This window comes from Schistocerca piceifrons, chromosome 8, assembly GCF_021461385.2.
Source record: "Schistocerca piceifrons isolate TAMUIC-IGC-003096 chromosome 8, iqSchPice1.1, whole genome shotgun sequence".
Classification (NCBI taxonomy): Eukaryota; Metazoa; Arthropoda; class Insecta; order Orthoptera; family Acrididae; genus Schistocerca; species Schistocerca piceifrons.
In genome coordinates this window covers 89,807,046-89,834,449 of record NC_060145.1, presented here as the reverse complement: position 1 = coordinate 89,834,449, position 27,404 = coordinate 89,807,046, and the positions used below count along the sequence as shown (strand labels likewise).

At 44.8% G+C, this 27,404-nt stretch overlaps 1 protein-coding gene and 1 non-coding gene across 2 annotated transcripts; one reads left to right on the top strand and one right to left on the bottom strand.

Annotated features, from left to right (window-relative positions):
- Positions 1-193: 193 nt before the first annotated feature.
- Positions 194-22,064, bottom strand: LOC124712091 (dehydrogenase/reductase SDR family member 11-like). Its single transcript, XM_047242388.1, has 3 exons — positions 21,925-22,064; positions 19,026-19,155; positions 194-241 (listed from the first exon to the last, which is right to left on the bottom strand). The coding sequence occupies exons 1-3, from the start codon at positions 22,062-22,064 to the stop codon at positions 194-196; spliced, it is 318 nt and encodes a 105-aa protein (XP_047098344.1).
- Positions 8,752-8,826, top strand: Trnat-ugu. The gene has a single exon. It is a non-coding gene; the product is annotated as a tRNA-Thr (tRNA).
- Positions 22,065-27,404: the final 5,340 nt, after the last annotated feature.

Here is a 27,404-nt window from a genome sequence, read left to right as displayed (position 1 = left end):
ATCAATTGCAACCAAGTTGGCATTATTTCACCGACATATTAATTAAGAAGAATACTTATATTCTGTACGTGTATTATCTCGAGTGACCACGAAAAAGTAAGTTCACTGTACTAATCATCTAACAAATAAAAACATGAAACTCTAAAATAATTTATTTTTAAGTACCATTTCATAATTTTTTACCACTGCATCCTCAAGCAAGATTATTAAGAGACACGTATTCCATATCCAAATAACATAACTGCAAAACAGAAAGCAATTTATCTGAAACGAAAATCCAGAGCATTTATCTGCACTTTGCCACGGCGAATCCCTTCTACATCGCATCAGCGGTCGGGTGCATTAGAATATTATGAACCTGGAACAAAAAATCATCGGTCTCCTCGTTTTCACTGTTGAATTGGCGAGATAAAACGAAGCGGAAGGTGAAGTGTGGAAGAAATACACAAAAAATTAGAATTTTCAGTGCACAGTAGCCACGACATATAGAAAAAAAAACAATAACATGAGCTTGTGTGAACTAGTGCACGTCTGCGGGTTTCATAGAACAAAATAAGCTTTACCTGTACTATCGGGTGTTGGGACAACGTGAAGATGACAGCGTTCGCTATAGCTTCTAATTCCAGGTAGGGCAATTTGTTGTACATATCATCCGTGTAGTGCTTAGTTCTATCAAAAAAATCTGTCTTCACCTATCCAGGAGATATTTGCTGTAAAGAAAAGGAGTGAGTATAAACAGTAATTGCTGCCCTGCAGCTTTTACTATTCATGCGCCAAAGTTCTTGTAGGTTATTTTAAACAGTTGTAAGAGTTTCATTTGAGATGAGCACCATATAGGAATTAACCTTATTATATTCTCCATTATCATATACATTCTGGGGTTCTTACGGTGCAATCTTTTCTCAATAAAGTATGAAGAAGTCAATTCGTTTTTAAGGTTTAAGCAGCCATCAAGCTAAGTTTGAAAACTATCTTTGTTGTTTGAGGGTCTCTCGAAAGAACTGAAAGCATCTTCTTTTCTCTATAGCAAGTGTGAAGAAGGCAATTTGTTTTAAGGTTTAAATAGTCGTCAATCCAATTTCGAAACGCATCTTTGTTATATGGTCCACAGAAGAATATCAATTATTTTGGAAATGTCGTGGGATGGGGATATAAGACCCAACCTCTCGTCTCAATGCCATTTGCCAAATAACGTCATATGTCCGCCTTACAAACGGAATTCAACACGTACTGTCTAAATGCATATCATACTTCATTGTGCCTCATATACGTAAACGCTCTTCGGTCTAAAACACACCAAGAAGGATTAGGTTTTCTTTTTGTGGATGACACTAGGAGTGTAATCGATCCAAGCATGTATACGGCACAGAAGAAACGATAAACAATGTTCTGAAAAGTATCATTGACTGGTTTTGTGCGAATGATATCATTATAAATTTCAAAAAGACGTAACATATTCAGTTCAGTACCATAAGAATGAAGAGTGTAACACATGGTGAGGAGCTAATAAATAGAGTGGAAACTTCAAAATTTTTAGGTGTCCATATTGGTGAGAATTTAAACTGGAAAAAACACATTTTGGAGCTGCTGAAACAACTTAGTTCAGTGATATAAAATGTCTGACAGGCAGCACAGCGCCGGCCGGTGTGGCCGAGCAGTTCTAGGCGCTTCAGTCTGGAACCGCGCGACCGCTACGGTCGCAGTTTCGAATTCTGCCTCTGGCTTGGATGTGTGTGATGTCCTTAGGTTAGTTAGATTTAAATAGTTCTAAGTTCTAGGGGACTGATGACCTCAGATGTTAAGTCCCATAGTGCTCAGAGCCATTTTGAACAGGCAGAACAGCAAAATTTGAAAACAATCTGGAAATTTTTTTTTCTTGACAACTGCGTCTGTTTCGTAGAATAATTTCTAGTATTGTAATGTGTAGAGGGTGGTGGGTAGGAATTACTAAATCAGATCTGTAGCTTTAAAAAAAAAAGCCTTTAAATAGTCAGTATGTAGTCATATTTACAAATTAATTTGCGATTTGAGTATAAAATGACGAGTTCCACATCATTATGATTAATCGAGCAAATGATCAATGAAACACAAAACTAACTAATAGTGAGTGTAGCAGGATATCGATATTAGTTGTGTATGTTCAATTAGTGGTGATTAATCGAGAAATAGGACTCAGATGAGTCATAATTCAACTGTATTCGTTCCTTCCACTCATCAAAATATTCATGAATATCATTAGATGAGCCTACTTTAGAGTTCCCCTGTTTTAGCCCTCTACCGCTTGAAGATGATGTTTTTCTTCTTTTTTCTTTTTATCAGCAGTGTCTTCTGCGCCCTCGCACGAATTCTTCTCTTGTGCGGGCCGCTTCATGACAGAGCAGGGCTATACTTACATCCAACGTCCCCAATTATTCGTTTGTTATATTCCAATCCCAAACTTCCCCAACCGTTTTTGGCCCTTTACTCTTTTCCTCGGCTGATCTATGGACAACTTCCTCATCGGTTTTCAGTGTACTTATTTTTCACCATCCTTCTGCATCACCACATTTCAAATACTTTGAAGCTCTTATTTTGTGATTTTCCCATAGTCCATGTTTCATTTCCATACTGTGTTGTGCTCAGGCCTATATTCTCAGAAATATCTTCATTCCTTAAATAAGAGCCTATGATTGATAAAAGCAGATTCCTTTTGAGAGGAACGTCTTCTTTTCCTGTGATGGTCTGTTTATTACTTCCTCATGCGTTTGCAGTCATGGTTTCATTGCTTCCAAGGTAGCAAAATTCTTCTACTTAAGAATTGATAATACAGGGTAAATTATAGCAAATGCTCCGAATGATTCAATTATTCCACTTTCTTGACATGTGGCAAACAGAGAGGTCACTGCCACTATGTTGATATATTTTTGGTTTGTTTTCAAAGTTGTCGAGGTCGATAAACAGCCGTGCGCTAATGTGCCATGATAAACCGTCCCTGTGTTGTTTCGGAAAATACAGAATAAGAATAAAACAGAGCTCTCAGTTACCCGAGTATGACACTAGCTGTATCTAACAACAAACTGGCCGCTAAAGTGTGGAGAAAGCCAAACGCAAGAGACTCCAACATAGTTATGAACTTTACAAATACAAACTCTCGTGAAGTATATGCATTCAAGATACATCCTCAAAAAGGGCAAAGTTTGTTTGAACCCAAAAGATTTCAATCTAGGTACGTAAATTGTCAATAAGGTTGCTATCACTAATGGGTAATATCAAACAAAGATTAACTCTGTGTGGCAAAAAATAGAGCAAAAAAATTTCCCTCTCAGTATACAGAAAAATAATTACAATAAATATGCAGGCGTACCGTGTTAAAAAAAATCTCAGATAAAACTGCAAAACATCTCAATAATGGTATCATCACTGTAGACTATAGCGTTAATATTAACCTGGCTTAAAGAATAATAGACATCGTCAAACGGATAAACATGGTCAACCTGAAGCATATAAAATTATGTGCTCCCATAGGCAATTCCATTACAAGTAAATAGATTTATAAAACACACGAATTTGTAACAGGTATACACAAAACACAAGTCGCTCAGTTTCCTTAAATGACCTTTACTACTCCAAACGGCTCAGAAACAGATGGAGGAGCTAGAAATGTACACTGAAAAGGGGAAAATAATAAATGAAACAGTGCAGTTTTGTGGCAGTATTTTTTCGGTACTGTTAAGGACTGTATAATGTAGATACTAAACCTTATCAATTTTAGTAAGTATATTCTAGAAAAAAATGGACTTGCAATTTAATAATACTCTGATGATCATTGACTGCAGTTTTGTACTGGTTTTATCCCTAGGATTTTAGTATATAATTCGCACACAATAAAAAAGGTAAAAGTAATATTGTCGAAATTCAGATACGGCTGAGGGGAGTATATATATATATATCTTTGGACTGGAGCATAAAAAATGTTGTGTGGAAGGAGTCCTGAAAATCTGAGAGGTGAAGTGAATTTAAGATATGGCTTATAGGCATCCGATCTGCGGTACAGAGAACAGTGAAGTGATTAGAAATAAGAGTATACCATGCTACCACATAACTCCACAACGCAAAAAAATAGCATTAACTCTTCCGGAGCTGTGATGAATTATACGTGTGCTAACGAACATAGTAGACTCCGCCCTAAAGTATGGCTACATATTAGGTACAATAAAACTGCAGCATTAGTAGAAAGTGTATGCATCTGATAAACCAAAGACAACAGTCAAGAGACTCCCACAATTGGTTAAGTTACCATAGGTTTTATTTTATTGTACTTGTAAGACGGCATCGAAGGAGCAATGTTGGAAATAAAAGAAAGGTTTAAGTGTGGGATTAAAATTCAAGTGAAAGGATATCAATAATACGATTCGTTGATGACAGTGCTATCCTGAGTGAAAATGAAGAAGAATTACATGATCTGCTAAATGGAATACAGTCTAATGAGCACAGAAGATAGACTGAGATTAAATCTAAGAAAACGAAAGTGATGAGAAGCAGCAAACATGAGAACAGCGAAAAACTTAACATCAGGACTGATGGTCGCGAAGTAGATTATGTTAAGGAATTGTACTATTTAGGCAGCAAAATAACCACTGACGGATGGAGCAAGGAGGAGATCAAAAGCAGATTAACAGTGGCAAAAAGGGCATGTCTGGCCAACAGAAGTCTACTAATATCAAACACACAGGTCTCAATCTGAGGAAGAAATTTTTGAGAATGTACGTTTGGGGCACATGATTGTATGGTTGTGAAACATGGACTCTGGGAAAACCGGAAAAGAAGAGAATCGAAAGTTAAGTGGACTGATAATGTAAGGAACGAGGAGGTTCTGCGCAGAATCGGAGAGGAATGGAATATGTGGAAAACAATGACAAGGAGAAGGGACAGGATGACAGGACATCTGTTAAGACATCAGCGAATGACTTCCTTGGTACTAGAGGGAGCTGTATAGGGCAAATACTGTAGAGGAAGATTGCGGTTGGAATAAGTCCAGCAAATAATTAAGGACGTAGGTTGCAGGTGTTACTCTGAGATGAAGAGGTAGCCACAGGAGAGGAATTCGTGGCGGGCAGCATCAAAACAGTCAGAAGATTGATGACTCAAAAAACAAAAAAACAAAAATAGAAAGTGGCAAAATTTTGCCCATTACGATTCTTTCGACCCACGCTTTGACATGTACTTAGATTGAGTTCTGATATCATTTGATAAGCGAATTTCCGTTTTATTACTAAAATAGGAAATGATTGACATGGTCAAGTACATCTTGTTGCTAATAACTGAATTTCACTTGTATGTTGGATGATCGGATTTAATGTTGCGTGGCTAAGCAACACTCAGTGGGGACACTGGTTTCTCGGTCGCTGTACCTGTTTCCTAAGATTTTAACGTAGATGTTTCCGATTGGTGTATTTGTATGACGAGATGGGAGAAAATATTTGCTATAGACGTTTCCAAGGGAGATGTCTAACTTGTGTTTGTGGTTGGCCGGAGTGAGGGGAGTGGGAGTACGAAGAGGGGGTGCTAAGATTATGATTCACCCGTCCTTACTTAGAGGAGAGGTAATGAGCGGTGAGCTGGAGAGCCAGCACTTTTGGAGAAGGGAACTTCTGTCTGAGTCTCCGAACTCGGAAGACTTATGTCAGAGTTCCCGGGATAGGTAGGACTTCTGCTACAGGCGTTAGCTAGCGTACTGAACACTGTTCTTCGTTTAAAACAGGTGTGAACTTCGCCTCTTGGGCTGGGAGTTTTCGTCTTGCGCCTGGCATACGGTTATCTGGGGGAGCTCTTTCTCTATTATGCACTTGTATTCAAGACGTTCCCGCCTTTGACTGTGAGTTCTCGTCTTACGTTTGTTGTTGGTAGTGAAGCTATTTAAACAGAATTTGGACTTAGCAGTTTGTGGACGGCAGTCTCCTGTCTGAGGGTTTAGGTTTCAGCGCACTCAAAACATTGCGAAACTTCAACCTTGCTTGCACTCTACGACATTACGAGAGTCGTCACTGCACTCCACCAGCACATTATCTGAGACAGTGAAGTAGCCCCCCCGATCGGCATAAGGGCAGATAGTTTAAATTGCTGGGATCACCTGTAAAAGTTTCTCCACTGAGGTTTCACGTCAATTGGAGTAGATTCTCCTAGTTTTCAGTACGGAAGCGAAGTCAGTCATTCCGTGTAGAGATTCTCAGATCGCGTTATTCACTGCTGGGCAGAATTAGGCAACAAATACTAGTTTACTGCAGTTACTACCTGTTTTCATGTGTCCGTTGAACGTTTTGTAGCTTGTTTATTGTTCATTTTGATTGAATGGGTTTTATTTCAAGTAAATTGTATAGTGAAGACTAGAATTTGTTCTTTCAGTAGAAGCACAGTATACCTTTCACCATGCGATTTGTTGGTATGTTTGGTGCTTACTAAGTAACGTTCAGAGTAAGTAGCTGATCTGTATCAGCAGGGCACGAGACTGCGTATTTGGTTGTCCTCACAATGACGGTAACAGTACACCAGATAATTCCATGTTTCATGATGTATTTTGGAACAGTTACTGTCTTACATATATTGTGCTCTATACATCTCCTTGAAAGGGGGGGGGGATATTTATGAGTGACAGGGCCAACCTTAAAGACAGCAAAATCCGTTGCGTAGTAAGAAACTGATAGATAGACTAAGTCTGCGTGTTTCGAAACTACTCAATAGCGAGGTATAAAATTACACACACAGAAAACCGTAACAAAACAAACGACTGGGGGAGTGTTAGATACTTCCTAGTGCAAGTATATGATTTGCGTTAATGATAAGCATGAAATGCTAATATTATCGCGTAACTTTTTTTTTTGAAAGAGAATATTCTGATAATTGAATGAAATGTTTTGTTAAAAATTCTTTTGTATGTTTGTTGAAAGCCACGCCTAAATTTTCTCACGGCGCTATCGGCAGAAGTATCATACATATTCCAACGTGAAGACATCCGTCTTACTCACGATGGATTAAAAAAAAACTTTCTTTACTATTACGCGATAAGCCAATTAAACACAATGCTTAATTATTTTTTCTGTGAGGCTTGATACTCCAGGATAGTTGCCTATGTGCAATGGCAGCGTACACATTTATAGAAATTACTCTCAATAAAACTGTACCTCTGGCCAAAAATGAATTGGAAAATATTAAAAGACGCCGTTTTGTATTTATGAGATTATTCTTTTTAATACTTTAAGCATTAAATGACTTAAAATGGCTCATACCATTTTTATCATTAATGGCGTCGCTACAACAATGATCCTATACAAAATGGATACGGCAACATTTAATTATTACGTAACTAAATCATGGGAAGGAGAGGTACTTGCTACTGACAAAAATACAATTTTATAAGCCGTAGTTTCATATATATTCAAAATATTACTAGTATTACTACAGATAATTGTATCCGTTATAGACCGTGAACAATAAGCGTCCGTCAGCTAGAACATCAGAACCAAAAAGACAATGAAACAAAAAGCGTTCATCCCTTTTGTAGCATATGACAAAGATACTACAAATAACTATTCTGAGAGCGCATATAGCGCTTCCATTGTTGAGTATCGATAATTTAATTTATACTCTTTTTTCTCCGGAGGCTATGCTATGACATGATTTATGCCTGACAAAAACGGAAGCACCTACAAGCGGAGGAGAACAAGAAATGAAAACTTCTTTGTAGAGAGAGTATGGAATGTTATTTCAAAGCTTACAAAATCATGCCAAGTTTGCAAAGAAGTTGGCAGTATGAGCACACTTATCAGTGTGACGTTGTACTGCTTTCTGCCTGGCTGCATGTACTGAGTCTATTGGGAAGGGTGTCACAAAACCGCTGTATCCTCTCAAGGTGGCCCACAGCCGTTATAAAAAAATCTGGATTTTTGTATACTGACGCTGGGACGGAGTTGACATCGGGCTGAGATTTGGGAATCTTGCTAACTCAGGGAGTACCTCACCATCTCAAAGAGAACCCCTAATGCCAGCCGGTGTGGCCGTGCGGTTCTAGGCGCTTCAGTCTGGAACCGCGCGACCGCCACGGTCGCAGGTTCGAATCCTGCTTCGGGCATGGATGTTTGTGGCGTCCTTAGGTTAGTTAGGTTTAAGTAGTTCTAAGTTCTAGGGGACTGATGACCTCAGACGTTAAGTCCCATAGTGCTCAGAGCCATTTGAACCAAGAATCCCTAATGTCGCTTGACGGGTAACACTCGAGGACGCAGGATGACCGTGACACAAAGTCGTGTTGTCAGAGTTCCCTCAGCCATGATCTGAAGTCATACGCATTGGCTCCACACACACTGACCCCACGAGGCACACCGCTGTGCCTCTCCAGCACATTATAAGAAAGAGATATCTTCATAGGTCGTCATCAGACTCACCGGCGGTGGTAATCCAGGGTAGTGCAGAACCAATCTTTGTCATGAACACAGTGCGACGCCATACATAAGTATATTTACATAGATATGGTGTCTGTTTTTTTCGGACATGTCCGTATCCATATAAGTATATAGTTCTGGCAATACTTATGACCTTCTTCTTCTGTGCGGATGCACACACACTCACCGAACTCTTACGGGACTTGGTTAGAATGTCTTCCATGAGTAATGGATGTGTTGGGGTGGGATACTATGAATGTAGTGTGGACATATAAGGTAAGAATGTGGGTCTCGCGGGAGACGTGAGCAATTTATTCCCTGCAGTCGGACTAACCTCTGTGCCCTCGGTGGCTCAGGTGGATAGAGCATCTGCCATGTAAGCAGGAGATCCCGGGTTCGAGTCCCGGTTGGGGCACACATTTTCACCTGTCCCCGTCGTTATATATCAATGCCCGTCAGCAGCTGAAGGTATTAATATAATTCTAATTCCATTCATAAGTGTTCCATGCTTCGTCCTCACTGCGGCACTCCAAACGCAGCCGCTTATGCAGCGCTGATAACGGCAGTGTACGCATGGGACGATAAATTCCTAGTCAAGCTGCTGCTGTTCCCCACCAATGGTGCGGGGAAGGCACACCATTTTTCTTGAAGCCCATTACTCGTTGTCGGATGGCAGACGCAGATGTGTAGAGGTTATGAACTGCTTGGTCCACAATACAGTGATCCACCCTTGCGGTGGTCAGACTTGGGACGACCTACATCTACATCTACATGGATACTCTGGAAATCACATTCAAGTGCCTGGCAGACAGTGTGGTGTCACCGCCAGACACCACACTTGCTAGGTGGTAGTTTAAATCGGCCGCGGTCCATGTAGTACATGTCGGACCCGCGTGTCGCCACTGTGATCGCAGACCTAGCGCCACCACCAAGGCAGGTCTCGTGATACGAGAGTGGACTCGACCCCAGTTGTACGAGAGACTAGCTACCGCCCAGTTGTATGCGAACCTAGCTATCGCCCAGTTGTACGAAGCCTTTCTCTCTCATTAGCCGAGAGACAGAATAGCCATCAGAAGTTAATGGCTACGAACTAACAAGGAGCCATTTGTATCAGTGCCTATAGCTTACCAGTATTCAAGAGAGATGTATTCCAAGGAATAAAGAAAAGTTAAGTAAAAAGCATCTACATACTTTTCTTCGTATTCATTTATAAGTTCTCATGTTCCAGACTTCACGCCCGTCTGCTGTATGCCTTGCACTATCGGCTACCGCATTAGTTTAGCATTCCTTTTCAGCAATCCACTTCACAGTGTCGGTCCAGCTACCGACACTACATATGGCGACGAGATAAAGAGTTTGTATTAATTCCTTTGCCACATTGGCGCCGCTTTCACGTTTTCTGATTGCTTACATTTAATTGTGTCATGGCTTCGCCACATTCTCCAGATGTACTGTCCGAATTTTATCGCTTGCAGACTCAGCAGACGCAGGCGTTACTGGATGCCCTTGGACAGCTCGTCCAGGGTCAACGTACCATTCAAACCGATGCGGCCGCCGCCGCTTCTTCGCTACCGCTGCCACTGAACGCTGTTGCACCTCCCTTTCGACCATACGTGGCAGCCGACGAGACCTGGCAAGAGTGGTCTCGTCAGTTTGCATTTCATCTTGCTGCCTACAGAATTCAAGGTAATGAGCGGCAGCCGTTTTTGCTTTCTTGTGTCGGTGTGTCCACATACCGTGTGATAGTGAAATTGTTTCCCCGCCGCGACGTAGCAACTTTGTCATACGAGGAAATTTTGTCTGCATTAGATGCCTATTTCAAAGAAACAGTTAATGTGGTTGCAAAACGGTATACGTTTTTTCGTACAAAACGTACGGCAGGTCAAACTAATAGGGAGTGGGTAGCAACATTGCAAGGACTTACTAGGGACTGTGCCTTTGAATGTGACTGTGGTCTTTCTTATTCAGATACAATGGTGCGTGATGCAATTGCACAGAACGTTTCTGATGTTCGCATACGGGAGCAAATTTTGAAACTAGTTAATCCCTCCCTTCAACAAGTGATAGACATATTGGATAGACAGGACACACTGGACTGTGCTCAGGAATCTTTTGAAACTTCGCCAGCCGTGTGTAACATTAACCGGCCCGCTGGACGCGCAGCGCGGCCCGGTAACCGGGCCTCGCGCACGGACACACAGCGACCGCCGCGTGCTAAGCCAGGTGTGCCGCGCCAGCCCGCAAATGCAGTGAAATCATGCCCGCGGTGTGCTACTAGACATTCGCGTGAACATTGCCCGTCACGCCAAGCTATTTGCTTTTTCTGCAATAAGAAAGGACATGTTCAAAGTGTTTGCCAGAAAAAGCTCAGATCAGACAATCAAAATCATTCCAGGCCCTTTGCTTCGCGCCGGAATCGAACCAAGGACACTCAGGCTCGTGGACCTTCGCCTATGGACATTCATGTCGTTAATTCCGCTTCGTCCGGTGACACTTTCTCTAACAGTAACTGTGTTCGTCCCACAAAAACTGTGCGTCGACGTCGCCGGAAATCACGTCAATTAGCAAGTGATTCTGTACCAGTGTCTGTTCCAATTGCCCACAACAGTCGCTCTTGTCGTCAGCAGGACAATAAACTTTTTGTGGACTTAGACTTTGAAGGCAAAGGGATACCATTCCAGCTCGATACCGGAGCTGCAGTTTCATTGCTCAATCACGACACATACAAACAACTGGGCGCACCTCCGTTGCGTTCCGCAAATGTTAAGCTAACTACATATTCCGGACAGAAAATTCCTGTGTTAGGACAGTGCAGCCTTCTTGCAACATACAAGGGACAAGCAAAACTTGTGTCATTTTACGTTCTTCGTTCTTCTTCTGCAGTGAACTTGTTTGGTTTAGATTTATTTAAGTTGTTTAACATGTCTATTGTAAATCAGGTCCTATCAGTGAATCAGACTGTGCCTACAGACAGTGTTTCCCGGCTGTGTGACGAATTTGCAGACATTTTTGCACCGGGCTTAGGTTGCGCTAAAAACTATGCAGCACATTTAGAACTGAAGGTAAACGCGCAACCGAAATTTTTCAGGGCGCGCAATGTTCCCCACGCATTGCGTGATGAGGTCGCAAGAACGTTACACGATCTCGAATCACAGGGTGTAATTGAACGTGTGCAAGCTTCTCTCTGGGCCTCACCCTTAGTCATTTTGCCAAAACCTTCCGGAAAATTGAGACTTTGCGTGGACTTCAAGGCCACAGTGAATCCACAGCTAGTGACTGCTACTTTTCCTTTGCCCCGCCCGGAAGATCTTTTTGCTAAACTGTGCCCGGGAAAATATTTTTCAAAGTTGGACCTAGCCGATGCGTACTTGCAAATACCGGTGGACGACGAATCCCAGCGCGTATTGGTGGTTAACACGCATCTTGGATTGTACCGCTTCAAAAGACTGCCATTCGGGTGTGCATCCGCCCCTGCCTTGTTTCAGCAATATTTACAAACTATTTGTGCGTCGGTCCCTACTGCAGCAAACTATCTGGACGATATAGTGATCTCCGGACAGACAGAAGAAGATCATCTTGCGAATTTACGAACATTATTTCAGGTCTTGCGGCAAAATGGTCTTCGCTTGAGGAAGGACAAATGTGTGTTTTTTGCTCGTGACTTACCATACCTGGGACATGTCATTAATGCCCAAGGCATACATCCGAGTCCAGAGCACCTCCGTGCCATACAAGACTTGCCGTCCCCTCAAAATATCAAACAGCTACAGAGTGTGTTGGGTAAAATTAATTATTACCATAAATATGTGCGCAATGCCTCTTCCATTTCAGCTCCGCTTCATCGCTTACGCCGTAAAGGTGTTCCGTTCGTCTGGACGACGGAATGTGAACGCGCCTTTCGCCAGTTGAAATCGGCGTTGCTTTCTAATACTTGCCTTACGCCATTCGATCCCCAGAAACCCCTTTTGTTGATGGTAGATGCATCGGATTTCGGGATCGGTGCTGTGCTTGCGCACAAAGTTGGCTCCCATGATCGCCCTATTGCCTTTGCGTCCAAATTGCTCTCGTCTGCGCAAAGCAATTATTCACAGATAGAGAAAGAAGCTTTGGCTCTCGTGTTTGGTGTTACTAAGTTCCATGATTTCTTGTATGGTCGTCACTTTACCATCATCACAGACCACAAACCTTTGACGTCGCTTTTTCATCCGACCAAGCCTGTACCTCCACGTACAGCGCAGAAATTCATTCGCTGGTCTATTTTCCTCTCGCAGTACCGCTACGATATCTTGTATCGGTCCACTGCTAAGCACGGAAACGCCGATGCGTTGTCCCGTTTGCCTGTTGCTGCGGATAAAGCATTCGATTCTTCCGAACTTGCTTGCATGTTCATTGATTCGGAAACCGATGAAGTGGTCGACTCGTTTCCGATTGATTTTCGTCGTGTCGCTACAGCCACAGCTGCTGACCCTGTCCTTGCTACTGTTTTACGTTTTGTTGCTACGCAATGGCCTTTGTCAAAGTCTCGGATCGAGGATCCGTTGGTTCGCCGATTTTTTGCTCACAAGGAGAGACTTTTTGTTCGACGTGGTGTTTTGTTGTTGCGTTCTGATAATGATCAGTCCAGAGTCGTGGTCCCACGTTCGTTACAGTCCTCTGTTTTACGGCTTCTTCATCAAGGACATTGGGGTATAGTGCGAACGAAACAACTTGCTCGTCAGCACTGTACTTGGTTCGGAATCGATGCTGCGATTACGAATATGTGTTCTTCGTGCCCGGCGTGTGCCGAACACCAGTCCGCACCGCCGCGGAAAGTCTTTGCGTGGCCAAAAGCCACTTCCCCTTGGCAACGCTTGCACATTGATTTTGCTGGTCCGTTCTGGAATGCTCGATGGTTGGTTCTGGTCGACGCCTTCAGTAATTTTCCTTTTGTTGTTCGGATGTCTTCCACGACGTCCTCCGCCACCATCCAAGCGTTGTCTGCTATCTTTTGCATTGAAGGTCTTCCGCAGACTATTGTTTCCGACAATGGCCCACAATTCATGTCCGTAGAATTCCAGTCTTTCTGCCAGGCCAATGGTATTCAACATCTGACTTCCGCGCCGTTTTCGCCTCAGTCCAACGGTGCCGCGGAACGATTGGTCCGGACTTTCAAGTCACAGATGTTGCAATTGAAAGAGTCGCATTCTCGGGAGGACGCATTGTTGCTCTTTTTGTCTTCGTATCGCTCTCAGCCCCGAGATGGTCGCTCGCCGGCTGAGTTGCTCCACGGTCGTCCTCATCGCACCTTGATGTCTTTGCTGCATCCGCCGCATCAGGTTCCTGTGCAGCGGCAGACTCCTGCTTTTGCTCCAGGCGACGTTGTATTTTATCGCAACTATCGAGGTTCACGGCGTTGGCTCGCAGGGCGCATTCTTCGCTGCCTCGGCCGCGCGATGTATTTGGTTTTGGGGGCCTCTGGTGAGGTGCGTCGGCATCTCAATCAGCTGCGCCTCTGTCTTCGCTCGGGTTCTGCCGCTCCCCGTCTGCTTTCAGCGACGGTGCCGTCCGGTCAGCGCCCTGGGGACCCATCTACTGGCTCGCCTCATCCCCAGGTGTTACCGACGATGCCTTCCATTTTGCCCCATGGCGACGCGCCGCCGCCGCCGCCGCAGCAGCAGCCGCCGCCGGCGCCGACCGCATTCGACGCTTCGTTGCAGCCGCCAGGCGCCTCCCAGGGTCACGCGCCGCCGATCGCTTCCCGTGACCAGCTGTCCTCCGCCATGGAACTCCAGCCCGCTCCGGACCACATGACGTCATCGCGCGTCGGCTACCCCGACGCCATGGAAATAGACCCTTCGGTCCCTCATGTCTTCTCACGGGCGCATACACCGCATGTTGACGTGCACCCTGGACTAGTTTTGCAGGCGTTTCCTAGCTCCCCTCGGACCGGATGGCCGGGTGCGGGTGGCACAGCCTCGCCTGTTGTTAGGCTCCCCACCTCCTCGCATACGTCAACATGTGGTCCTCCCCACGGCGGGCGGAAGCCTTATTACACGACCGTTCGCCGATTTGCGGGGGAGGAATGTGGTGTCACCGCCAGACACCACACTTGCTAGGTGGTAGTTTAAATCGGCCGCGGTCCATGTAGTACATGTCGGACCCGCGTGTCGCCACTGTGATCGCAGACCTAGCGCCACCACCAAGGCAGGTCTCGTGATACGAGAGTGGACTCGACCCCAGTTGTACGAGAGACTAGCTACCGCCCAGTTGTATGCGAACCTAGCTATCGCCCAGTTGTACGAAGCCTTTCTCTCTCATTAGCCGAGAGACAGAATAGCCATCAGAAGTTAATGGCTACGAACTAACAAGGAGCCATTTGTATCAGTGCCTATAGCTTACCAGTATTCAAGAGAGATGTATTCCAAGGAATAAAGAAAAGTTAAGTAAAAAGCATCTACATACTTTTCTTCGTATTCATTTATAAGTTCTCATGTTCCAGACTTCACGCCCGTCTGCTGTATGCCTTGCACTATCGGCTACCGCATTAGTTTAGCATTCCTTTTCAGCAATCCACTTCACAGTGTCGGTCCAGCTACCGACACTACAGACAGTTCATTGAACCACCTTCAAAATTCTCTGTTATTCCAATTTCGTATAGCGCGCGGAAAGAATGAACACGTACATCTTTCCGTACGAGCTCTGATTTCCCTTATTTTATCGTGGTGATCGTTCCGCCCTATGTAGGTCGGTGTCAACAAAATATTTTCGCATTCGGAGGAGAAAGTTGGTGATTGGAATTTCGTCAGAAGATTCCGTCGCAACGAAAAACCCTTTCTTTTAATGATTTCCAGCCCAAATTCTGTATCATTTCTGTGACACTCTCTCCCATATTTCACGATAGTACAAAACGTGCTGCCTTTCTCTGAACTTTTTCGCTGTACTCCGTCAGTCCTATCTGGTAAGGTTCAAAATGGTTCAAATGGCTCTGAGCACTATGGGACTTAACATCTTAGGTCATCAGTCCCCTAGAACTTAGAACTACTTAAACCTTTTAACCTCCCCACAAAAAATATATATATGATTGAAAATTGACCATGAACCATGAACCAAGCGTAAACTCCCCACAAAATTAAAAATTTAATGAATTTTTCTAATATTGTAACCTCTGAACAAAATTGGCTCCCATTTATAGTCTGTGTGCAGAAATGCATTCACATTTAATGTTCCCACAAAATTCTTTTCTCATTTAATGTTAAGTTCGAAACAGAAAAATTCCTAAACACCAAAATAATAAAAAAAGTTATTAACCTGATAAATTTTATGAGGACAGCAGCGCTGCCCTTCGGCCCTGTATTCTGAATTAAAAACGCAAAAAATTCTTACCTCAATAAAAACTGCAAATATATCTGCTCTTAAGTAGAAATTTTTCGACACAGCTTCGTGCAATGCTGGCGTATATTTTTTTTGATTCTTGGAAGGAATGATCATGCATTGGAAATAATCTTTAAATTGAAATGAATGCTTTTCTTTAAAAGAGTTACTTTATATTATAAAAATTATTATTGGGGCATTTTTTGGGACAAATTAAATGACAATTAACATACATTATTAAATACGCGCAAGGCTGCTTCTTTACCTTCTACAACAATACTCATGCTCCAGAGTCCTGACCAGAGTCCCGAGCAGAGCACACAGCCGACACATGCCGACTCCCGCCGACTCACGCAGACTACTCTAGACTACTGTCGACTTGCGCAGACAAGCGCAGACTAGCGACAAGCAACAACTAACGACATACTACTCTCTGGTCAGAGACTCTGTCATGCCTCGCTCATCGCCGACAACGCATACGTCCTACAACCTAACTAACCTAAGGACATCATACACATCCATGCCCGAGGAAGAATTCGAACCTGCGACCGTAGCAGTCCCGCGGTTCCGGACTGGAGCGCCTAGAACCGCACGGCCACCGCGGCCGGCTATCTGGTAAGGATCCCACAGCGCGCAGCAGTATTCTAAAAGAGGACGGACAATCGTAGTGTAGGCAGTCTCATTAGTAGATCTGTTACACTTTCTAAGTGTCCTGCCAATAAAACGCAGCCTTTGGTTAGCCTTCCCCACAACATTTTCTGTGCGTTCTTTCCAATTTAAGTTGTTCTTAATTGTAATACCTAGGTGTTTAGTTGAATTTACGGCTTTTAGATTAGACTGATTTGTCGTGTAACCGAAGTTTAGCGAGTTCCTTTTAGCACTCATGTGGATGACCTCACACTTTTCGTTATTTAGGGTCAACTGCCACTTTTCGCACCATTCAGAATTTTTTTCTAAATCGTTTTGCAGTTTGTTTTGATCTTCTGATGACTTTATTAGTCGATAAACGACAGCGTCATCTGCAAACAACCGAAGACGGTTTCTCAGATTGTCTCCAAAATCGTTTATATAGATAAGGAACTGCATAGGGCCTATAACACTACCTTGGGGAACGCCTGAAATCACTTCTGTTTTACTGGATGCCTTTCCGTCAGTTACTACAAACTGTGACCTCTCCGACAGGAAATCGTAAATCCAGTCACATAACTGAGACGATATTTCATAAGCACGCGATTTCACTACGAGCCGCTTGTGTGGTACAGTGTCAAAAGCCTTCCGGAAATCCAGGGATACGGAATCGATCTGAAATCCTTTGTCAATAGCACTCAGCACTTCATGTGAATAAAGAGCTAGTTGTGTTTCACAGGAACGATGTTTTCTAAACCCATGTTGACTGTGTGTCAATAGACGGTTTCCTTCGAGGTAATTCATAATGTTCGAAAACAATATATGTTCTAAAATCCTGCTGCATATCGACGTTAACGATACGGGCCTGTAATTTAGTGGATTACTCCTACTACCTTTCTTGAATATTGGTGTGACCTGTGCAACTTTCCAGTCTTTGGGTACCTGAATCTTGACGCAAAGTATTGTAACGTCCCCTTGGAAAAATTAATGAATTTCTGTGCTGATAAACCTCTTACATTATTTGATTTTCAAACAGCTGAGCAGAACTGAACGTACTCAGACATTTCGCTCTTTACCTATTCTGATCAACATTAAACTGACACACAATATTTTTAGCGCAACGCAATCTGACTTTCAAAAATCCCTACAAAAGAATGGCCCCGACTAACAATAACCTATAGCTTTCATGAATCACTTACCTCACAAAAATCTTCGTTACTCGAACTACTGCAATACAGCGAGCGCCACTACTGCCAGCGAAATAAAAGATTCAAACATCTGAAGGCACTAACTACTGATAGGCATAGTTAGCAAATGAAAGATTTTGATAGAGAACAAACAATGTATTTACCTTAATAATGTTCAAAAGTCGTAATATATATATATATATATATATATATATATATATATATATATATATATATATATATATATATATATATATATATATATATATATATCTCAGTTCATGACATCCAGTCTAACAAATTTACTGCATCTGATGGACACACGTCCAGATCATCCGCTCTCAAAACTCCGCCATTTCTCTCCCCACATCCACCACTGCTGGCGGCTCACCTCCAACTGCGCAACGCTACGCACTATTCACATCCAGCTGCCCAACACTACAATAGCAAACAACAATGCAAACCAGCCACAGACTGCACACAGCACAGCCAGTGATTTTCATACAGAGCGCTACGTGGCGTTAGCAATAAAAAAAACCTAAACAGCCTACTTACATAGCCCCATGCTCCCCACAAAAAATTTTACAAAATGATCACGAGAGCAGGAGGGACGCTGCAGACGATGTCGTACTGTTAGTAAAGGTTCAAGCGTCGGTCTTCTGCTGCCATAGCCCATCGACGCAAAATTTGGCCACACTGTCCTAACGGATACGGTCGTCGCACGTCGCACATTGACTCCTGCGTTTATTTCAAGCAGAGCTGCTTGTCTGTTAACATTGGCAATTCTACGCACATGCCGCTGCTGTCGGTCATTAAGTGAAGGTCGTCGGCCACTGCGTCGTCCGTGCTGAGGGGTGAAGCATGGACTGTGGTAGTCTCGACACACTCGTGACGCTGTGGAATTCCGAATGATGAATTCCCTAACGATTTCAGAAATGGAGTGTCCCTTGCGTCTAGCTCCACCCACCATTCCGCGATCAACGTCTGTTAATTCTCATCATGCCTCAATAACTACGTGGGGAAACCTTTTCACACGAATCACGTAAGTGACAGCTCCGGCAATGCACTGTCCTTTTATACCTTACGTATGTTATACCACCGCCGTCTGTAAAAGTGTACACCATTCTCCCATGGCACCTCTCACCTCGGGATATATACGCAATGCTTCTTAACAAAGGTACTCGCTATTTCATATAAACTGGTTATTTATCGGTCAACCCTTGCACTAGGCAAATAGTGACGTCTTTAGGTCTCGCAGTTGCTACTGTGGCAATCTTGAGAGGTGAACTCTGCGGAAACACGGGTCGGAGCTTACCCCTACTCGGTGGTGGTGGTGGTTAGTGTTTAACGTCCCGTCGACAACGAGGTCATTAGAGACGGAGCGTAAGCTCGGGTTGGGGAAGGATTGGGAAGGAAATCGTCCGTTCCCTTTCAAAGGAACCATCCTTACCCCTACTCGGATGCAGCTCTTCCTGGCGACGAGGTCCTTCCTCAAGCCTTCGAGCAGCGCCGTCACAGCCTGCTTTGTGGCTCCGGACATGGACGCCTGGCTGCTGGGCGGTGGGTTGTGGCCCCATAGCCTGAGCGAGGAAAAACACTTACTCACACGGGGCAGGATTTCATGCTGATGGTCTGCTTCCAGATGTTAGCTGAGTCTCTTTTTTTTCAATTTATGAAGGAAACAACAACGCAGGTCAACACCCTCAAGCACACCATTAATCAACCACGCGAGGATATCTGAGAGATCACAAGCTACCAAGAACGGTCTTTACATCCTTGGCGATATTGTTATAACGGCATTACTTGCGGTCTAAGGCTTGTTTCTGCGCCTGTCATTTCGTCTCCTAATGCTGCAGACATCATCAAAAGCCCAAATAAGCACTTAATTTTGAAACATAAACACGCGCAGAATATTTGACTTTGAACCTCTGGGGATAACAGACCTTTCACTTAATTTCAGAGTTTTAGCAGAGGTATATTTTACTGTGGCCATACGAGGCCCTATACAGCACCTGTAACTTAATAACTTCTTTATTTTAAAGTCTTTGAAACTAATGTTCGAGTACCTGTTACTTCCGTCAAGCTAAGCTACGTTTTGTAAATGTTGACTATGTGCGATGCTGTAAAACGTACGCCTAGAGAGGTTGTGCTTGCAGCGTGTGTCCTGTCTACCTGTGACATAGACATCCTGCATGACAGAACAGAGATGGGGGGTGCCTTCATCACAGAGAGTGAACCAAAGCAGATGTTTACGGTACGACTGAGGCCTTGCCGGGGACGAAAAACAGCCTAGTGTCTCAGCCAATGGCCTCCAGGTGTCGCTACCCGAGCACCGCGGATCGACAGCAGAGCCAGAGGTTGCTATGAACGAGCGGACTATTTTCCTACGATACCCACCTGAAAGAAAATAGTCGCAGAAAATTCGTGTGCCAACCGGCCTTATAAGCCGACAGAGCGCTGGCCAAAAGATAGTTCGACACACTGTCCGGACTTTTAGGGATCTGTCATTCCGGGGGCAATATCCACGTGCCTCCTCTCCTGGTATTCCCGGATTGTCAGGAGTGGTAGCTTCGGTCCGTGAATCAAGAGTACCGTGTAACGGTAGTCTGGCCTCCCTGGACAATTTTGTGGTAATGCTGTGCCGACCGCTCTCCATTAGTTTTGTTACAGTCTTTTCTTTAGTGGACTTTCTCGAGCGAGAGACTTGTAAGGAAAACGTTTTATTTGTTATTCTTCTGTTATAAGAATTTCTTGCTTAAACTGTGTTTTGTTTAGACTACTTTGTCGACATCAGTAATGTTCTTGTTTATTGGTTTTTCCCAATAAAAACAGAGTAAGGAGTAACGTTCGCGTTTTGTCTCTGTTGCCACAAATACAGCGTTGTTCAGCCAGTTTCCCGAGAATTTAACGGCACCCCAAAGTCCACAAGCCAATAAATGAGAACTCTAACGTGTTTAACATAAATACCTGACAAAATCGTCACACAGAAATACGCGTCACGTTAGTTTTTGCCATGTTTCACGTTTTACTAACTATCAACAAATCCATATATGTTTCTATGAAGATCACAGAAAAAAGTCTTTCGTGAGCTTAGTGAATGTTAAATGAAAATTATTTTGTTTATCTAATGCGAAAAGCTCGGAATGATGACTGTGAAAGTAGGCCAGAGCAGCAAAGCAAAAAAGTCTGTAAGAGCCATCTGAAAGTGGATTTGTAATAAATCCAAAACCGGTAATGGTTTTATTTGAATAAACCTTTGAAGCCATACTTGTGGTGGTTCCAGTTGTAAATTTTAAACCTTATAATTAAAAAAAATGCTTTCTTTGTTGGGAAAAGGAATCGCACTCTCTGTGGAGGTTTTCATACGTGCTGTACTGGGTCACCTACTGTTTTTTTATTATTACTTTTTAATTGTGAAACTTTTCAAAGAGAAAGTTAGTGGACAATACTCCCTCTCTCCCTCGACTCAAACACATCCTCTTATTTGTTACCGTCCCCTCTCTGTGCCCGTCTTTCTTTTCGCTTTAGAAAACTTAAAAAAAAAGGTTCAGATGTCTCTGAGCACTATGGGACTTAACATCTGAGGTCATCAGTCCACTAGAACTTAGAACTACTTAAACCTAACTACCCTAAGGACATCACACACATCCATGCCCGAGGCAGGAATCGAAGCTGCGACCGTAGCAGTCGCGCGGTTCCGGACTGAAGCGTCTAGAACCGCTTGGCCACGACGGCCGGCTAGAAAACTTACTTTCAGTAGTAGTTAAGTAGTAATTTATGTGATTTGGGAGCCAAGAGTAATAGATATTAAGTTTCAATAACAATGACAATAATAAAAACCTTTGTTGCTAATACTATAACAATAGAGTATTTAGTGCGTAGAATAATAACCACTACTAGTCAACCTCTGTCTTCCTCCGTAAACTCGTTAGATGTTGTAACTGTATGTGCTTCTGAAGCTGTTTTGTATCAAAGGCATATATCTGTAAAAAAGTCAATGGATTTAAAAAAAAGTGGTGAATAGATTCTCCATCTGGACTGATATGCAGCGTTGAGCATTGAAACATGTAACTGAATGTAACAACCAGCTGAAGATAGACACAATTCCGAAAACGGTCCTCCATTAAATAAAATCACCCTCTATTGTGACTGGTAGTAGTTGTTATTCTTCACCCTGTAAAGGGACAATCACTTAGTTCAACTAGATCTATAATGGGTAAAGTTCACAATAGAGTTTTGTTATGATGTGATAACCCCCGTGGAACATGTCCAGAAGTGTATTCCAGGTTGTAAGTATAATGCAATACAACAGTAAACAAATCAGTACGCAGAAGCAATAGAAAACGCACCCGTTGATGTGGATGATGAAGTCTTTGTCGACGCCTCTGCTGATCATGTCCTGGATCGCCTCCCTGGTGCAGATGCTCAGACCCAGCACACTGAGGTCCCACATGCGCCTCCACGATTCCGTTCTTCCAGCTGTGCACATCGTTGGTATTACAGCAGCGAAAACAGAAAAATCTCTGCAGACACATTCAAAACATATTATGCGATTCTTCAGTTTCTCCCGGCCTATTTGTTGCTCGAACAGTCCACGGGTATACTGCCGGCTCATAGTGTCCAACGGGTACAATATTTCGGCGATCAGGCATGTCGCCATCGTCAGGTGCGCTGACGAATTGAGCTCCAAAGGGCGGGCGGCCGAATTAAATCCCCTCCCCCCCGCGGGCCGCTCTCTTCACCGTCCGCGCCCGCGCGCCGGTGGTCGCGAAGACGTGGGCGTCGGAATCTGTCGTAGCGTCGATGTGCTTGCTGCGTCTGCCCTGGTTGCCAGTTCGTACTTCTTGCTGAGAGTCTTCTTTATTTCATGCAATGCCGGGTCCCAAGCCTTACTGAGATTGTAGCCGCAATCTCGGTTGATAAGATCTTCCTTGGTGCGACTACAGTCTCAGCAAGGCTTGGGACCAGGCACTGAATGTAATTAAGAAGACTCTCAGCAAGAAGTACGAACTGACGACCAGGGTGGACGTAGCAAGCACATCGACGCTACGACACAGTCCGGCGCCTTCGCGACTGCGAATGGCGATGAGAATGGCCCGCGGGGGGAGGGGATTTAAGTCGGCCGCCCGCCCTCAGGAGCTCAGGTCGTCAGCGCACCTGACAATGGCGACATGTCTGATCGCCGAAATATTGTGCCCATTGGACACTATGAAGCGGCAGTATACCCGTGGACTGTTCGAGCAACATTCAAAACAGTTTTCAGCTCTCTCGCATTTCTTCAAAGTGGTTTAAATGGCTCTAAGCACTATGGACTTAACATCTTAGGTCATCAGTCCCCTAGACGTAGAACTACTTAAACCTAACTAACCTAAGGACATCACACACAGCCATGCCCGAGGCAGGATTCGAACCTTCGACCGTAGCGGCAGCGCGGTTCCGGACTGAAGCGCCTAGAACCGCTTGGCTACAGAAGCCGGCCGCATTTCTTCCCGGTACGCTTCGAACCGCCGCCCCCTCCCCCTCGACCCCCGAGGACGGCTTTCCATCTCACAGGGGAATCATGCTGCCCATGACGTTCATAGTCAACCCATCTCCATGACTACCCACCTTCAAGCTTTCCTCACGTGACCTTTCCCCTTTGTACCATTTACATCGCTCCATCATTCGATGTCACCAGGGTAGACTTACAACAGCTTACTGGGCAGCTACCTCGCCTATTTCTTCTACTCGATTGCTTTAATGCGCATCATCCCCTTTGTGGCTCTCCCAGAACCTGTCAGAGAGGTGCCCTCTTGGCTGACCTCCTTAATGAACCTCTTTTGCATTAACACAGGAGCACCACATTCCTTTTCAAATCCTCGCACACCCATTGCCATTTGTATCTATTCTTCTGTACTACTCAGCCTTCACATCGTCTCGAGTGGTTCGTTCTTTCTGACACCTACTCGAGCGACCATTTCCCGTGTGCTATCCGTTTGCTGATTCCTACGCCCCTGCGTGGGCACTCAAATGGCAGCTTACTAAGGCTGACTGCCGGCTTTACTCCTCCCTGGCGGCCTTCGAAGACCAAGATTTCCCCACCTGTGATGACCACGTGGAATATCTTACAAACGTTATCCTTACCGCTGCAGAACGTTCCCTTCCTCTTTACCAAGCCGGGTCCCAGTCCCTTGGTGGACTGAGGCATGCCACGACGCAATTGGCGCGCTCAAGCTTGCTCTCCGCGTTTTTAACCATCACCCTACGACGGCAAACAGCAATCATTATAAACAGTTGCACGCAAACTGTCGTCGCGTTCTTCGGGAATAGCAAAATAGCTAGCCGGATTTGATTCACTAGATCTTTTAACAGTTCCAGTCCCTCTGCCATCGTGTGGGCCAACCTCCGACGGCTCTCTGGGACAAAGATCCATTCCCAAATTTCTGGCCTCACAGTAGCAGACGATGCCATCGTGGACCCTATTGCTATCTGCAACACCTTGGGCCGCCATTTAGAGGAAATTTCAATCTCTTCCCACTATCAGAGGAGGCTCGGGCGATGCCCTTCTCTTCTCAGAATCGTGAGTGTTACATTGCCGCCGTTACTATGAGGGAGCTAGATCTTGCTCTCACTTCATCCTGGTCCTCCGCCCCAGGACCAGACGATGTTCACATCCAGGTGTTACAGCACCTTCCTCTTGCGGGCAAGCACTTTCTGCTTCATACATACTACCGTGTCTGGGCAGAGGGCACATTTCCCACACGCTCGCGTGAAGCCAGTCATGCCCATACCTAAGCCCAGTAAGGACAAAAACCTTTCTTCTGGCTACCGCTCCATTTCTCTCACGAGCTGTGTTTGCAAGGTGACGGAACATATGATTCATGCCCGGCTGGCATGGTGGCTCGAGTCTCGCAATTTACTAACCAATGCAGAGTATGGATTTCAGATGCGGTATTCTGCAACTGACCATCTTGTCACTCCGTCCACCCACGTCATAAATGGTTTTCTGCGGAAATCACAGACTAGGGCCGTGTTTTTCGACTTGGAGAAGGCCTACGACACCTGCTGGAAAACTTGTATCCTCCGTACCTTCTACACATGGGGCTTCAGTGGCGGTCTGCTCCGATTCCTTCAGTAATTTTTAAAAGAGTGAGTTTTCAAGGTGTATGTGTGTGGGTTCTGCCTTGTCGGACACATTTATCTAGGAAAACGGTGTGCCTCAAGGTTCCATTCCGAACGTCATCCTCTTTGCTATCGCCATTAACCCTGTAATGGCCTGTCTCCCGCCGGGCTTCTCCGGGTCCCTTTTTGTTGACTATTTTGCCATCTATTGCAGTTTTCCACGGGCCTGTCTCTCTGGGCGGCGTATTCGATGGTGTCTTGATCGTCTTTACTCCTGAATCACCGACAACGCCTTCTGTTTTTCCACCGACAAAACCATCTGTATGAATTTCTGGCAGCCCAGTTGGTTTCTCCCACCATCTTTACATCTTGGGCCTGTTGCTCTTCTGTTCGATGAAACTACGAAATTCCTGGGGCTCATGCTCGATAGGAAACTCTCTTGGTCCTACCATGTGTCTGACGTCGCAGCCCGCTGTACGTATTCCCTCAACGTCCTACGTGTCCTCAATGGTACTTCCTAGGGTGCAGATCGAACCACCCTCCTCCGTTTGTACCGGTCACTTGTCCGTTCGAAACTAGAGTATGGGTGCTTTGTTGATGCGTCTGCACGTCTGTCGCTATTACGCCATCTCAACACTATCCACCATCGTGGCGCGGTTGAGAGTCTGTATGCCGATGCTGCTGAACTACCATTGTCCTATGGCCTTGACCTTCTCAGCAGGTATGCATGCCGTGTGTGTGACATGCGTGGGAATCCATCCTCCTTCTTCGATGACTTCTTTGATCTCCAGTATGCGGTGCGCCTTCTCTGTTACCTCCTGGAGTTCGCTTTCGTCTTTTGACGTGGCAGCGTAACTTCACGCTCATTGAACTTGAAGGGTGTGAACGCTTCACCACCTTGGCTTCGTGTGGCGGCCCGTGTTCACATTGTCCTTCATTCGTTTCGTACGGACACTACTCCAGCCTCGCTCTACCGCCTTCAGCTTTACGACGTACGCACGGAACTTCACGATAGTGCCTTTGTGTACACTGATAGCTCTCGGACTGACTGTGGCGTCGGGTGTGCCTTTGTCATTGGCACCGACGTTCTTCGGTATCGGCTTCCGTAACACTGCTTAGTATTTACAGCGGAGCTCTTCGTCCTGTATCAGGCAACGCAGTACATCCGGCGACACAAGCTTTTCAGTTGCGTTGGAGTAGACTCTCTCAGTGCTCTTCAAAGCCTCTTTGTGCTGTACACCGTCCATCCATTTGTGCAGTGGGTCCAGGAAAGCTGTCACTTGCTCACTCTTAATGGAGCCATTGGGATGTTTATGTGGGTTCCTGGTCACATCTGCCTGACAGGAAACGAGGCGGCTGACGCTGCTGCCAAGGTTACAGTCCATGTACCTCGGCCCGCTAGTTCTTCCATTCCTTCTGATGATCTCTGTGATGCCGCCTACCAGGAGATGGTTTCACTTTGGCATTACCAATGATCCTCCCTTTATGGGAACATGTTCCGTTGTACTAAGCCTCTCCCAGACGCTTGGATGGCCGCCTCTCAGCCCTCTCGCCGTGTGAAGATCATTCTCTCTAGGTTGCGTATAGGACACTGTCTTTTTAGCCATTGCCATTGGTTAAGCGGTGATCCCCCACCACTTTATTCTCATTGCTCTCAACCTTTGATCGTCCGCTATTTCCTTACGGAATGCCCTTTTTCAACCAATTACGTTCTAGTTTGCCGCCTGAGTTATCGGCCGTTTTGGAGAACGACGCGCGGGCTGTCGATCGTGTTTTACTTTTTATCCGTCGTGGCAGTATGGCGAAGGCCATTTAATTTTGAATTCAGGATTTCCGTTGCTCTATGGCGTATTTTATTCTCCACGTCCCTGTTTTTGCTGTCTTCTCTTCCGTCGATTGGGATTGACGTGGAGTTGTCTTTAACTCCTCTCTCTGTCTTCGTGTTCTACTGTTCTGTCGTGGGCGCGTGTGACCCTAGTTGTTTTGTGCCTTAAAACAAAACAAACAACACCTGACCAGTCACAGAGCAGTGGTTGACGTGTCAACATGAGCTTGGTCAAAAGGAGAAGGGCATCGTTGGTGAAGCTCTATTATCATAACGACAGAATATCGCCGGGTGCAAGGATTATGGAAGGGTTGTCTTTCTCCACCTGCTGCGCGGAGAATGATGAAGAAGTTCGAATCAATTGGAGAACTGGATGTCACTCTAGGAAGAAGCCTATGGCCGGTTGCACCACAGGTGGTTGATGAAATCGCTGTTGCCATGGCGGACAACGCTGGGCGCAATTCCGATCGTCAGATCGCGTGCTGTGTCATGGCAGTTGAACGTCCCGTGCTCCACTGTGCAGAAGGTGCTTCGAACCATTTTCAAATGGTATCCGTACAAGATCCATATCGTACAGGAGGTGAACGTGTCACCGTCTGTTGTGGCTTCACGCCTAGTTTCATCATTGGCCCATTCTTTTTTGAACAGGTTGGCGCTCAAGGATCAAAGACGCGCAATGTGAATGGCCAGCGTTACTGCGATATGCTTTGCCAGCATTTCATACCCGCCCAACAGAAGAGAGACACATTGAAATCAGTGCTGACAGTATGAAGGGTCTCCATATAGGCCCCTTCATAATATTTAAATAAAGTTTAACCTCTTTCACATGTCCATGTATAATTATGGTAATAAGGTTCTACATTGAGCAAACACAATTTTCTTCTTTAACACTCAAACATGGCT